Genomic DNA, 15,027 nt, shown 5'->3' with positions numbered 1-15,027 from the left:
TAGTATTAACAGAATACCCTAGTAAGTCACATTTCAGATAAGTATTCTATAGTACAATTTGCATCATATTTTAGATATTAAAATAAGGGTAAAATTTGGAATAGAGTCAATTGTCTGACATATTTCCCAGTGTAAGTTTTCATGCAGAATATTAAAAATCAAATTGATATTTGGATTTATAAGCTATTTTCCCGGTGTACTCTCTATGTACCTATTAGTAGTAGAGAAACTTTTGGAATCATGGTACAGTGAACCTCTCTGGCTTTCTTTTCACAAGGCTTAATGAGTCAGCCTGGGCAGTACACACTAGCCTGGCCATGACTCACTCACTGCTGTCAGGGTTAGGGGTACTAACATGCAATGCTAGGATGACACTGACACTAGCACTGACATTTTTAAATTCATTCTCCCAAGTAATAAAATATATATATATATATAGATAAACATATAGAGAGATCTGCAGGTGTACTAATTATTTCAAATAGCAACAGACAAGGAAAATAAGCGCTTGCTTGCTTGCCTCATAAATTTAAATTCATTTTAAGCTTGCTATATTAAATTCAAAAATTAAAAAAATATCAACTTACTATAAACAATTTAAAATATGTATAATACAACTTCATGGTCAAAACATTTGAATAGTCTATGAAAACAGGAGATACTCTGATCTTACAATTCTGTTTAGGCTCCACACATGATTTTTCAATCTGTCTCTTCCAAGAGAAACCATAAAACAGTTGTCTTATTTTATGGCAACTAATTTTGTTTAGAGATTTCCTTACCACAAAAATATTTAATTACTTATTACAGGGGAGTTAACAACTAAAAAAGAAATGGGAAACAAGGTGGCTCTCTCCCACTTGTTACTTTTCTCTTCTTAAAACATTCTGTACATAGGCTTTCTGAACCATTTACAAACGCATTTTCAAAATCTGAAGAAAAAACATTTTAGAGTCTATAAGTATTATTTTATACATGGACTATACAATATACATTGAATGTATACACACACACATATCTTAAAGATAAGGTTCTCCAAAGGTTTTTCGACATTCCATCACCCCCGTACTTGGTGGTCTATCACAGTTGTGTGTACTCTTGACTTGACTAGGTGTGAGACGATCGTATGCCATCTTGTACTCTTTATCAAACACATCTGCAAAATTCATAAATACATAAAGAAGTTTATGTCTGACACTGACATGAACAAGTTTCTATAATACTACAGAACCACAAAATTAGAGGCCAAGGAGGAATCTCTAGGACATTTCTGCCATCCAAAGAAGTAAAAATTTCGATGCTGAAAGGGGGACTTTAGAGTTCACAGCATTTTACAGCTAGATTCACAGACCAATGAAACAAAGTTTTAAGATGCCAACTTTTAGTTTTACCAACTTTGGATGTTAAAAACCACCAAATACCATACATGCTTTTTTGGTTCCTTGCTTTATACACAACGAAAACAGTAAGAATAAATAATGGCCTTTCTCCACCAGAATTAACAAAAACTTTTGGCCCATATTTTCTTTATACTAATCCTTTCATGTTTTCATTTTTTACATTTAAATTTTTAATCCAACTGGAATTTATTTTGGTTTATGTGTCCTAAACTTCCTATTGTGGGATACCCTTGGAAAGATCTAAAAATCATCTGACATTACCATGTAATGATTTTTTTTTTCTCTTTCTCATGGGACATACATAGAGTTAACACACTGATTTTCATTATTAGCAAGGAGATTATAACAGGTCTACGTGCCTTTTTCCTAGAAGATAAACCACATGTGACGAAAAGGGAGAACGTAGGTTTACAAGTTTCTGTCAAAAGTTTCTGTCTAGAAATCATACTAACTTACTGCTTATCTTTAATACATTTAAGAGAAAAGTTTGCCCCTTCGAGATACTAATGAAGTATGAATTATGACCGAATGTCACTAAGATCCCATATTTCTGCTTTGGGGAGGTGACAGACATCAGAACATCTTCCCCCTTTGAAAAAGTGCCACAGTGGTGCCCATGAAGGCTGGTTTGAGCTGATAGCCAACCGTATGAGCAAGTAAGCTTCTTCAGCTTGGAGGTCCAGAATTCTTTGGACATTCAATGAAATCCCACCTTTGGCAGAAGGCTAGAGTAATATCTGAATGTGTTCTGGGCTACCGAATGTGTATTGAGTAGAGAATAAAGGGATGGTAAAAATGATCTAAGAAATCTTTCTTGGTATCTTTTCTGTCTCATTATAGTTAAAAGGCCTTATAGTTCAAAGAACATTATTCCTGATTTTGGCAAGTTCTAGCATCTTTTCCAAATGGCTAGAACAATTGTCCCAACACCATTTAATAGTCTACCTTTCCTAACTGATTTTTTCATACAATATATGCCCATAGATATTTGTGTTTATATCTAGACTCTTTACTCTGTACTGTTGATTTTCAAGCTCTGCCTGTACTAGCATTACTCTGCTGTAATTATAGTAGCTTCTAGAGGGCAAATCCCTTCTACTGATTCTTTAAATAATTTTTCCTGACTTTTTGTCAGATTAAGTTTTAAAAATTGAGATATAATTCATATAGCATACAATTCACCAGTTTAAAGTTTACAATTCAGTGTTTTTGGTATATTCACAAGATTATACATTATCACAATCTAATTCCAGAACATTTTCATCTCACCAAAAAGAAACCTCATACCAGTTAGCAATCACTCCCCACTCACTCCTCCTAGTGCCTAGCAACCACTGATCTACTTTCCATCACTAAGGATTTGCCTCTTATAAACATTTCATATAAATGCAATCATTCAATATGTGGTCTTTTGTGCCTGCCTTCTTTTACTAGGCATAATGTTTTCAAGGTTAATCCATGTTGTAGCATGTATCAGTATTTCATTCCTTTTTATGGCTGAATAATATTCCATTACATAAATATGCCACATTTTTTACCCATTCATCAGGTAATGTACATTTGGGTTGTTTCCACTTTTTGGCTATTCTGAATAGTGTTGCTATGAACATTCATGTAGAAGTTTCTGTAAGAACATTTGTTTTCTGTTCTCTTGAGTTTATACCTAAGAGTAAAATTGCTGGGTCATACGCTAACTCTATGTTTAACACTTGAAAGAAATGTTAAACTGTTTCCACAGTGGCTACAACATTTTACATTCTCACCAACAACATATGAAGATTCTAATTTTTCCACATCCTTGTCACCACTTGTTATTTTCTAGTTTTCTTATGACAGCCATCCTAGTGAGTGTAAAGTGGTATGTCATTGTGGTCTGGATTTGCATTTCCCTAATGACTAATGAAGTTGAGCATCTTTTCATGTGCGTATTAGTCATCTGTATATCTTCTTTGGAGAAATGTCTATTTAAATCCTTTGGCAATTTTAAAATTGGATTATTTGTTTTGTCAAGTTGTTAAAATTCTTTATGTATATTGAACACTAAGCCTCTATCAGATAATATAATTTGCAAGTATTTTCTCTCATTCTGTGGGCTGTCTTTTCATTTTCTTGATAGTGTCCTTTGATGTACAAGTGTTCTTAATTTTGATGTCCAATTTATCTGTTTTTAATTTTTAAAAATGTTTTCATTAGTTTACTTGTGCTTTTGGTGTCATATTTAAGAAACTACTGCCACCATACTGGCCAGTTGCCAAAAAAAAAAAAAAAAGGGAAGAAAGAAACCATTGCCTAATCCAAGGTCACAAAGATTTGTACTTATGTTTTCTTCTAAGGTGCATTTGTGTTTATAGTTATTATCATTTTGGTGGATTGACTCTTTTAGCATTATAAAATGTCCTTCTTTGTCTCTAGTATCAGTTTTTATCTTAAAGTCTATTTTGTCTGATAATAGTAAAGTCACTCCAGCCCTCTTCTGAGTACTATGTACACAGAGTATATTTTTCAATCCTTTTACTTTCAACCTATTTGTGTTTTTGAATCTTTTTTTTTTTTAATTTTTTAATTTTTAATTTTTTGGTGGCTGGTCATTACGGGAATCTGAATGTTTGACTCTGGTGTTATAACACCATGCTCTAACCAACTGAGCTAACGGGCCAGCCTCCAGTATTTCACAAACATTAAAGTAGTTTTTAAAACATATTCACAACATTCTGCTCAAAGTACCCTGGTTATAATTTAAACCCATTCATTCTTTTCCTCTTTTTAATGTAAAGGACAGCTCAATACATTCATACAATATTTCTTTACAAACAAAATTATAGGTTAAACATCCAGAATGTTTCCTTTATCCTTCCATCAAATATTTCTTAATTCTAAATAATTTTTACCTTTTTATTGGAACTTCTTCAAATTTTCCCTACTTTATTTTCACTAGGTAATCAGCAATTTAATGTGACTTCTGAGTTCGGTGTTTGTTGATTATATTTCTCTGCGTCATCCTATTTTTTATTTTTTTAAATTTTATTTTATTTTTTGACTGGTAAGGGGATTGCAACCCTCGGCACGGTGTTGTCTGCACCGCGCTCAGCCAGTGAGCGCAGCAGCCATCCCTATATAAGATCTGACTCGCAGCCTCGGCGCTCCCAGCTCCGCACTCTCTCGAGTGAGCCACGGGGCTGGCCCCATCCTATTTTTTATTTTATTTTATTTTATTTTATTTTATTTATTATTTTTTTTAAACAAAGATACTAATACTGATCTCTATTTGGCTCGGATTTATAGCTAAAACTTTTAAGGCCATTTTAGTGTAAGCTCATTTCCCATGCCTGTCTTCTATATGAGCAGATTTATTTTTTCTAATTAAATTAGTTTCTTTGTCATTTAAATGCTTGTTTTATTTAAAATATCACACCCATCTAATAATTCCATTCCCTAAGATGCTTGCCATTTTACCCACACACCTCTGCTGTCAAATTCTACAATTTTTCTCTTGGCATCAAGGCTAACAATTCCCAGTGGCACAAGTTGTCTCTGGTCAGATGGCACCCAATAACCCCTTAAGACACCTAGGTAGGGATGCTTGCTCTTAGCTCTCTACTTCACTCACTAACTCCTGCTCTCTTCCCATTCCTCAGTGAATTTGTTGGGAAGCCAACACCACAGGAAGAGCCCTTGCTCTCTATTCATGCTCCATCTGGTCTGACTGAGCAACTTGTAAAAGTGTATATGCTTATTATACATCATCATCATCATCATCATCATTTTGATTCTGATGCTACTAATAAATGGCTGTGGCACTTTAAAAGTCAACTGAAGTGCTGATGACAAAGAACTGGATTTTTGTTAAGATCAGTGTACAATCACCTAATAGAAACATGACCTAATATATATTCTCTCATTATCTTGTGAGTGGGCACCCAAGTCAGCTACCACTTAAGTCAGATGAATTATATATATCAATTATCATTTTTAAAAGTTTAAAATTGACGCATAATAATTGCACATATTTGTGGAGTACTGTGTGATATTCTGATTCATGGTATAATGTGTAATGATCAAATCAAGTTAATTAATATATTCATCACCTCAAACATTTACCATTTCTTTGCGATGGGAACATTCAAAATCCTCTGGCTAATTGAAAGTACACAATAAACTACTGTTAATTATAGTCACTCTATAGGGGTATAATAGAACACTAGATCTTAGTCCTCCTAAATATTTAGCTAAATTATCATTTTCATCATCCTGTTCACAATATTGTAAATTCTCAAATAGAATGCCAAACTCTACTTGAATCTCTCAATGCCTGATAGCCATCTAAATTAAGTCTACACCAATTTTTCTTCTTTTTGCCTATCAGGGGCTATTTCTGCCCTTTTTTAAGGACTTCAAAGTGGAAACTTAAAATAGTCCAAGCATAATTACTGGGAGGAGATGCAACCAAAAAAGTCTGGGAACTCCTAAAATATATATTTAACTACCTGACATACTTTTTGAACAAGCTTAATGTCATTAGTAATATGACACAACAGTTAAAAGGATGGGATTGAAAATTATGACTGCTTGGTTCAGATACGGCTCTATTATTGACTGTGAAACTTGAGATTAAGTTACTCAACTCTCAGATCCTCAGTACTCTTAATAATAATATGGAAATGATAATAGTACCTATTTCATAGGACTTTTGGGAGAATTCTATGAGATAACACATGGAAAGCACTTGCTACAGTGTGAGGCACATAGTAAGCCCTCAGAAAATGTTAGCTTTTATTTTTATTTTATTTTCGCAGCTGGCCAGTACAGGAATCTGAACCCTTGACCTTGGTGTTACAACACTGCACTTTAACCAACTGAGCTAACTGGCCACCCCCCAGCTTTTATTATTTATCATTGTTGTTATCATCATGATCAAAGTATCAAAGTATCAACACCAAGGTCCAAGGTTCAATCCCTTGTAGTGGCAAGCTGCCAAAAAAAATAAATAAATAAAATAAAAACAAAGTATCAAAGTACCTTTTACATTAGATTAAAAAAAAAATCAAAGAAACAATTCTTCTAATAAATTAATACAATTTAATGTTAATATAATAATAAATTAAGACTCCCAATATAAAAACACTTTGAAAATTATACCATGATATATAAATATTAAATGTTATATATTATGCTGAATTACCTATATCAATGTTTTCTCTTCCCAGTGCCACAAGTGAGAGAAACAGTATTTCTCTGTATAAACTCCTACAGGAAAAAAAGCATGGAGAAAATATTACTATCCATACATCTATATGTACTCTAAAAACTTTCATGCTAACATAAGCATGAGATATTCTAACAAATTACTAAGCAAACAATATGACTCTGCTCGGTGGAACAATATATTCATTTAAGAAAATGACTTACCTCTGTCTTTTAAAATGTGGACACTTATTCAGTGTCTCTAAAATCTGACTCATTGGTCCATAGACATCATTCATTTTAATGCTTTTTACCATACTTTTTAATAGTTCCTGGTTAAATGAGTTATCATTTTTTTTCAATAAATGGACCATTGGATATTTCTGGGCTGTAAAAGAACAAAAGAGCAGATGAAGGGGAATGTTGTGTGTAGAAAGGAGAAAGAAATTTAGCAGCTACTGACAGCTATTTAAAAAGTTACAAGCACTAAAAATAAATTAAGGGCAATAGATAAAGGAGTAGAAATCCAAAAATGAAGAAAGCAAAAAAGAAAAAAAAAAAGACAAATAATGATTAAAAATAGGCCTAAAGCTCTTTGTGGTCTCAAATAGACAATAACTAAAAATACTGTTTCCCTTAATATAGCCCCTGAAGGAAATTCTACATCAGCAGCCTGGGATGAAAACAAATAAAAAACAAGTAAAAGGAAGAAATTGGGACAAGCAGTGTGCTGAAAGCTGAACTCTACAAAACACAACCAACCCCTCCAGCACATACATAGCACCCCTCAAAAAACCAAAAGAAAAAAAACTTGACCTCCATAGAAGGTAGCACTAAAAAAATCAAACTTAACACTCACTCTCAAACAAAAGAGTACGATTTTGACCTGTAAGACAAAAAGTAGTACAATAAAGTAAAAGTCAGTTATACATTAGTTTAGGCTATTTAAAGCAAGTAGAGATTACTCTCATATGAATCAAGTCAGCATCCTATGATGGCACTTACTGTGGGCATTCCAGAGGATGTACAAGGGCTGTCCTGGATCCTGATGTAATTTCATATTGTCCCATAACATTTGTATTAAAACATATTTACTATCTTCAGACATACAGTGGCGGGGAATCTGTGTTGTCAAACATTCATTAATGATCCTTACATAATCATTTCTTGTAAATATTTCATAAAATCATTATACATGTTTTTAGGTTGCATGTGTACAAGAGAGAAAAGAGAACAGAAAATTACTGATTCATATGCATTTGATGTCTACTGATGGAAGATGGGCTGAGTTGAGAAGCTAATGATTTCTAAAGTAGCAGATTTAACAAAGTACTTGAGATGGTTGAGAAAGGGTACCCCTAATCATGATTGAAAGTCCATAGAAAGATGAGTCTAATATTTCCATTCCATATCAGTCCTGAAGACTCTAGTACAGATAACTCTGAATTAACATCTTTGTCATTCATTTATGATAAATGTAAATCCAAAGCACATGCACAATTATAGACATGAAGTACAAGAAGGGAGAAGACAAAATTCCTGAACTCAGAGACTGTAATTTAGTGGCAGTGACAGAATATAAAAAAAATGCAAATCAAAACCACACTGAGATACCATCTCACTCCAATTAGGATGGCTAATATTCAAAAGACTGAGAATGATAAATGCTAGTGAGGTTGCAGAGAAAAAGGAACTCTCCTACACTGTTGGTGCGACTGAAAAATGGTACAGCCTTTATGGAAAATGGTTTGGAGGTTCCTCAAACAATTACAGATAGATCTACCATATGACCCAGCTATTCCACTGCTGGGAATACACCCAGAGGAATGGAAATCATCATGTCGAAGGGATACCTCTACTCCAATGTTTATTGCAGCACTAGTTACAATAGCCAAGAGCTGGAACCAGCCCAACTGTCCATCATCAGATGAGTGGATAAGGAAACAGTGGTATATCTACACAATGGAATTCTACTCTGCTATGAAAAGGAATGAAATACTACCATTCGCAGCAACATGGATGGACTTAGAAAAAATTATATTAAATGAAATAAGTCAGGATACCACGTTTTCACATATTTGTGGGAGCTAAAATAAATAAATGAATATACAAACAAACGGAGGGGTGGGGCGGGGAAGAAAATACAACCATTACAATTCCTTGAACTTGTTAAGACAAGTGAACAGATATGATGTTGATGGGTGGGAGGGGGGAGGGAGGAATTGGTAAAGGGACACAAAAATTAACTACATTGTATATTGGTAAAAAAATTAAAAATAAATAAATAAAACCCCCCCCAAAAGTAAAAATACTTTTATAGAACAACATATCAAAAATATAAGTGAACATATAACAAACTTCTTGCCCAATTTTTTTTTAAGGTAATCTATTGTACATACATGTGGGATACAATGTTGATTTTGAATAGTTGTGTACAATGTGTGATGGTTAGATCAGGATAGTTGGCTTATTCATCATTACAATATGCAATCATTCTTTGTGTCCGTTAACCTATTCCTTGTTAGCCCCCTCTTCCTCTCGTCTTTTCCACCTCTAGTAACCATGGTTCTTTTCTCTCTTTCTAAAAGTTCAATGTATTACTGTGATTCTTATTTCTTTCTCTCTCTGTCTCTCTACTGTTTGTTTATTTATGGATCCATAAATAATTGCTTAAATGTTAAACAAAAATTTATGGTAAAGAAATGAAGAGAATGGTAGCATATGATTGCAATATGAATTACAGAAATCCTCCTTATAAAGTGTTAGGCTTATTTTTCAATGGTATGAAATATGAGTGGGGCTAATTCACAAATCCATCTCTTAAGAGTCATTTCCAGTTTATCCTTAAAGCTATAACAAATTTAAGCACATTTTGTGTAAACTTAAGAAGGCTAAAAACATGACTTTGTCTTACTGCTAGACCATAAGAAGAAAAAATTAGTTGTAAATGCAATGAAAACAACTCTACTTACCTAATGATTCAGATGGTTATTAAAAATACTTAGCATAAAAACAAACCTTACTTGTTTATCATTAAGAATATGCAAACATTACAATGGTGATAGTAGCATTGCCTTTTAGTTAATTTTTATTCTCATACCTTTGAATACTTGTTACAATGCTCAGAAGAAAGAATCAATCCAGGTAAGTTACTGGGCAAGTCAAGACGTCTAAAGTACCACACCAGGTTCCAAAAAACAATTGGATGATGGTCCACAAAGTCTGCCACTGTTATAGCATGATCACCTTCATTTTCCAATAAACTTTCAAGTTCCTTCCATACCACTAAAGGACTAAGATATGGAACAGTGACAGGATCTGGACTTGGAAGGTGCCATTCTAATCCTAAAGGATCCTGCTGAACAAATAAAAACCATAAATGGCAAATGAAAGAATGATGATATTAAACCATTAAAAAAAATTCCTGTCAATGATTTCTGTATGAGTAACAAAGTAAATATAATTGTCCCGTGGGATAACAGACTCTTCTTGGCAATGATAAAATTGAAGCTAGTAAGGCTATTAAGGGCAAGGGGAACAAAATCATATATAAATGATCAATTTTCAAATTTAAAAAAATACCAAAATACATACTGTAGCTCCTTGTAAAGTCGTGGGCAGGCTGCCTGTAGGAATGAGCTTCTGTCCTCCAGTATCTTCCTTATCCAAGTGGCCATAAGTACTAATACTCCTTGCCATTGGAAATATTGGACATTTTGACATAGCTGTTTTTGATCTATTAGCAGGGATCTGAATACTTCGGGCACAAGAATTTTCCTGTAGTTTAGATTTGCTTGGGCATTGAAAAAAGAAAAAAAGCATATGAGTGTCTAGATTTACTTGATTTCATCTAGAAGAACCAAGCTCTCTATAGAATCAGAGCTCAACATAACAAAATAAATCGAAGGAAATATGTTACTCGGCCTTCAGCTGGGGAATAGGATATATTTTTAAGTAGTGTAGTCATGCTAAATTTCCTTTTTATCAAGTGAACTTTAAATATTCAAGATTCATTCATTTATTCAAAACACTTAGTGGGCAACTTTTACACAGCAGGAAGCATACCAGGCCCTGGAGATACAAAGCAGAGAAACTAGGCACGTATTCCTTCAGGAATCACAAGCTAGTAGGAGTCAGTCAAAGGTAAGGGCTACAGTAGATGTACAATGAAAGAAGGTACATACACAGATTTTTGGTTTTACTGCCTATGTATTCAAGATCAAACAGGTCATGTTAGCCTGCCTATACTATATATGCTTTTTTTTTTTTTTTGGCACATGTAGCTATCAATATGGCTTCATATGTCCATATATATATATATATACATATATACATATATATATATATATAACTTATTTGGCACTTCTGCAAAATGGAGTCAACTTCTGTATTTGTTTTACGTGTACATTTATTTATATTTTGCTTACTATATAAGTCTTAGTTTAATTTTACAGTATGTATATCAGCTCTAAATGTTTTCTTAGATTATTAAATATTTCTAAGTAGAAAATTAAATATTTCAAAGTAGAAGTTAGTACTGACTTAATTCCTGAAGAGATAAAGATAATAAAAAGATGGTCAATATAAACTTCAAGTGTTCTACAGATTTTTTACCTTTAAAATATTAGTAAACAATATTATAAATACATATGGCTTAAATTCTGCAGATTCATAAGGCATAACAAAACTTTATATTTAAACATTTAGGTTACTGGAGGATTTTAATACTGCTTAAATTAGGAGTAAGAATTTAAGATTATGAATCTAGTATTCATAGAAATTTAAACCCTGAAATGATCAGTTAATTTTTCTGTCATACATCAAAAATATGGGTAATATATGTTGTTAAAATATGGTTCCACATAATCGCAATTACCTATTTAGATCAAAACTCCCTTGAACAGAGAGAGTAGATGTGTCCAGACCAGAGGCTGATGTTGAAATGCAAGACCGCCTTGTCTGACTTGAAAAGGAGGAGGGAAAGTGCATATTTTCCAGCGAAGGGCTTGACTTCAAAAAGTATCTATAATGTGAATCAAAGTAGCTTTCTGAGAAAAGAGATATTCTAGGAAACATAATCTTTAAACATGAAGGGGGAAAAAGCATATATCATTACCTTCCAGGTCGTCTTAAATCTCTTATTTCGATATTCAGAAATGGTAAGAAAAGATTGCCACAGAATGGGCATGTAGTATTGAGATTTGAATCATCTGCTGTCCAGCCAGCCATGATTTCCTCATCATGGACAAGACAATCACAAGTTCTACACCGAGAGCAACTTGAGATGAGAACCTATGACAGAAGACAGGACTTTATAAAGCAAGCTGGGTAATGCATACTAAGAATTAAAAACCATTTTAATTCATAAATCTACTGGAAAAATAAAATTCAGAAGGATTCAGACATTATAAACAAAAAAATGAATTACATTCAAGGGCTGGCCCGTGGCTCACTCAGGAGAGTGCAGTGCTGATAACACCAAGGCCACGGGTTTTGATCCTATATAGGGATGGCCGGTTAGCTCACTGGCTGAGCATGGTGCTGACAACACCAAGCCAAGGGGTAAGATCCCCTTACCGGTCGTCTTTAAATAAAAAAAAAAAAAAAAAAGGATTACATTCATGGCCTTATATGCTATATACACTGCAAACTATTTCAGCTAAATCTATTCCAAAACTTTTGCCTGAAAGAGAAACTTGGATTTAAGTGGGCATTTTTTCCCCCACTATAATTACTATAAAATTTGCTGTGATTTTATTAATGGAAAAGTAAACTCATACACAAAACAGGTATTTGTAATTACATATTATAGATCAGTGCTATTCAAGGTGTTGTCACCAGACCAGTGCTGGTCCAGAAATACTTACTGATTTGTGATAAGCAAAGAAATTGAGAAGAGGACTTAGAAACCCTTAAAGTGATTTTATACTGCTGTAACATCTAAGCATGTAATCAATGTATTTTATAATAGTATCAGCTATGACAGATTAGAAATTAAACAAACAAAAACATTCCTGGTTTGTCACTATAGACAGTTTAAGAAGCATTGCTGTAGATAAATGTAAATGCTGTTATTACATTAATAAAACACAGAAATTCCTGAAGCCACCAAAACTCTGTAAACTGCAACATTAGTACTTATAACTTATTTTTCAGCTGTATGCAAATTTGTTTCCCAAATTTATGCAAATTAGTGTGAAATAGCAACCACACTCACAAATGTATTTGGAAGCGAACTTTACAGAAAAATTAGGCAAAAATTTTAAAGTGTAAAAGTATAACTTTTTCACTGTAAGAAAATGGGATATAGGAGCACATTCGGCAGAGATCTACACCAAACTGACACAAAGAATGAAAAACATGATGGAAGAAACTGATAACATAATGCCAAAACTACTTCTGGTACCCTCACTAAAAAGGTTTGCTTGCAGAGCAAAACAGATTTTAAGTGTTTATGATATGAAAAAAACATTCAGAGAACATACATAAAACAAGCAATAAATACAATGAAAATGAAAATGTTTTTGTATGTTGATAAATCTCAAAGTAAGCATAATTGTTCTACTAAAGTAGTATGACTTTAATAATCTCAAATATGAATTATCTGAATAACTTTATTCAGATGTGATAAACATTCTGAAATTTCAGATACTATATATCTAACTTTTATTACTCTACCTGAGATCATCAATATTTAAGAAATGTAAATTTTATAAAGCAGTACATGAAGATGCTCTTTTGAATAAAATTGTACCTCCATTGCATAGTTCTGGAAGATATTTGTATTACTTGTGTTGAAGGAAGATGTCACTTCTGATTTTCCAGGTAAGGCAAACTTTGACAGGGATCCTGTTCATTATTTAAAAACAAAGAGCAAAACCATTAAAATTAATAAGAAAGGATATAATAATCTTTCACTTCCATAAATTCTCTCATAAAATATCAACCTGTTCTATTCAAAATACTAAAGGTAATTTAGAAAAAATGATAAAAAATTTTTTTCCAATGCATGTATTTTTGTTTTGAGTACAAATCTAAGGAAATGTGCTCTAATTCTACTGGTCCCCACATGCTAGGTGTGTTCATTCATTACTCACTTATTAAGCACCTTGTGTATACAGGCTAGAAAGCATTCCAGTCATTTGTAATTACTATTGTGCTGTTTCTATTTTTTCATTTTTAAAAATAGGAAAGTGTTTAGTTTTAAGGTCTAAAAAGTGTAAGATAGCCAATCTTATTTCAAATTATGAAAAGATTTAGTGGCAATTCTGTCTTACAAAGATCTTAAAATACAGTAATCTCGCTCTTAAACACTAGGGAAGAGTTCCCAAGTCTATTCTTAAGAGCAGTGGGATATTAGTATTAAAATAACAACAACAATAACAACTAAGAAGTAAAAGTTAGGTGAGTTCTGTGATCAAATCAGTTGTTGATAGTGGATGTATCTTGTTAATAAAACTAGAGGTGATCTATACCTCTCTATACATTTTTTTCCTGTCATTACTAAATTTAATGAATGAGCACTAGTATAATTGTAAAGTGAGACTAAAAAAGTAATGCCCCATACCCACTAGACTCCACAAAAAAAAAATTAATGGTGCCTGATATAATCATTGTACACAGTATGAATGTACCCAAATATCATATTGTACTCCATAAATTATACAATTATCATGGATCAATTAAGAAAAATAAAAGGCAGGAAAAAAAGAGAGAAAGAATAGTGGCTACCAGAGGCAGGGAAAGGGAGGAGGGAAGGCGTGCCAGGAAAGGTTGGAAGACTGGTCCAAAGTTACAAAGTTACAGTTAGATAGGAAGAATAAGGTCTGGTGCCCTGGGGTGACAATGGCTTACAATATTATACATATCAAGAGAGCCAGAAAAGAGGATTTTGAATGTTATAACCACCAAGAAATGATAAATGTTTAGGTGATAGATATGCTAATTATTCTGATTAGATCATTGTGCAATATATGCATGTATTGAAACAACAAACTGTACCCCATAAACATGTACAATGAAAAAAAAATATAATGATGTAAACTATCACTTTACAAGAAATAGAGGGGAGAGGAAAACATGTTAAACATTACAACAGGGATGCAATCAGCATAATCTAGACTAATGACCTGCTTCAGCAAATAAACGACAAGGGAAAAAAAGATCACTCTAGAGCTACCACTGGCCCTAGCCCCTGCCACACAAAGACATCTTAGAGAGGCAAAGAGACAACTGAAGCCTCACACCATCCTTTAAGATGCTTAGAGCTGGTGATAAATGCAGTTCTTCTCTTCATGCTTCCTCCAATAACCTTCTGTAATCCTTCTCAGCTACAGCTAGTTCAAAACCACTTTCTAATACCTTCTATTAGCTTTGACTAATACAATTATTTATGGGGGCAGCCTACCTTTGTATCTCATTAATCTGCTGTACAGAATAAATATTC

General features: G+C 33.2%; 1 protein-coding gene across 9 annotated transcripts in view; it reads right to left on the bottom strand.

Annotated features, from left to right (window-relative positions):
• Nucleotides 1-773: 773 nt before the first annotated feature.
• Nucleotides 774-15,027, bottom strand: part of DENND4A (DENN domain containing 4A) — a 142,489-nt gene continuing 128,235 nt past the window's right edge. For 6 of the 9 annotated variants that reach the window (XM_063092163.1, XM_063092168.1, XM_063092170.1 and 3 more), the window contains 9 exons: nucleotides 13,336-13,430; nucleotides 11,698-11,873; nucleotides 11,458-11,604; nucleotides 10,176-10,374; nucleotides 9,682-9,939; nucleotides 7,587-7,704; nucleotides 6,807-6,969; nucleotides 6,580-6,644; nucleotides 774-1,156 (listed from right to left, as the gene is read on the bottom strand). In XM_063092163.1, the coding sequence (XP_062948233.1) occupies nucleotides 1,020-1,156; nucleotides 6,580-6,644; nucleotides 6,807-6,969; nucleotides 7,587-7,704; nucleotides 9,682-9,939; nucleotides 10,176-10,374; nucleotides 11,458-11,604; nucleotides 11,698-11,873; nucleotides 13,336-13,430 (1,358 nt within the window). In that variant the 3' untranslated portion in view covers nucleotides 774-1,019. The remainder of the gene's footprint in view (nucleotides 1,157-6,579; nucleotides 6,645-6,806; nucleotides 6,970-7,586; nucleotides 7,705-9,681; nucleotides 9,940-10,175; nucleotides 10,375-11,457; nucleotides 11,605-11,697; nucleotides 11,874-13,335; nucleotides 13,431-15,027) is intronic. The other 3 variants (XM_063092167.1, XM_063092169.1, XM_063092171.1) reach the window with 1 other exon arrangement.

Source organism: Cynocephalus volans, chromosome 3 (genome assembly GCF_027409185.1).
Source record: "Cynocephalus volans isolate mCynVol1 chromosome 3, mCynVol1.pri, whole genome shotgun sequence".
Taxonomy (NCBI): domain Eukaryota; kingdom Metazoa; phylum Chordata; class Mammalia; order Dermoptera; family Cynocephalidae; genus Cynocephalus; species Cynocephalus volans.
Note: the sequence above shows the minus strand (reverse complement) of the source record. Positions and strands in the feature narration are given on the sequence as shown.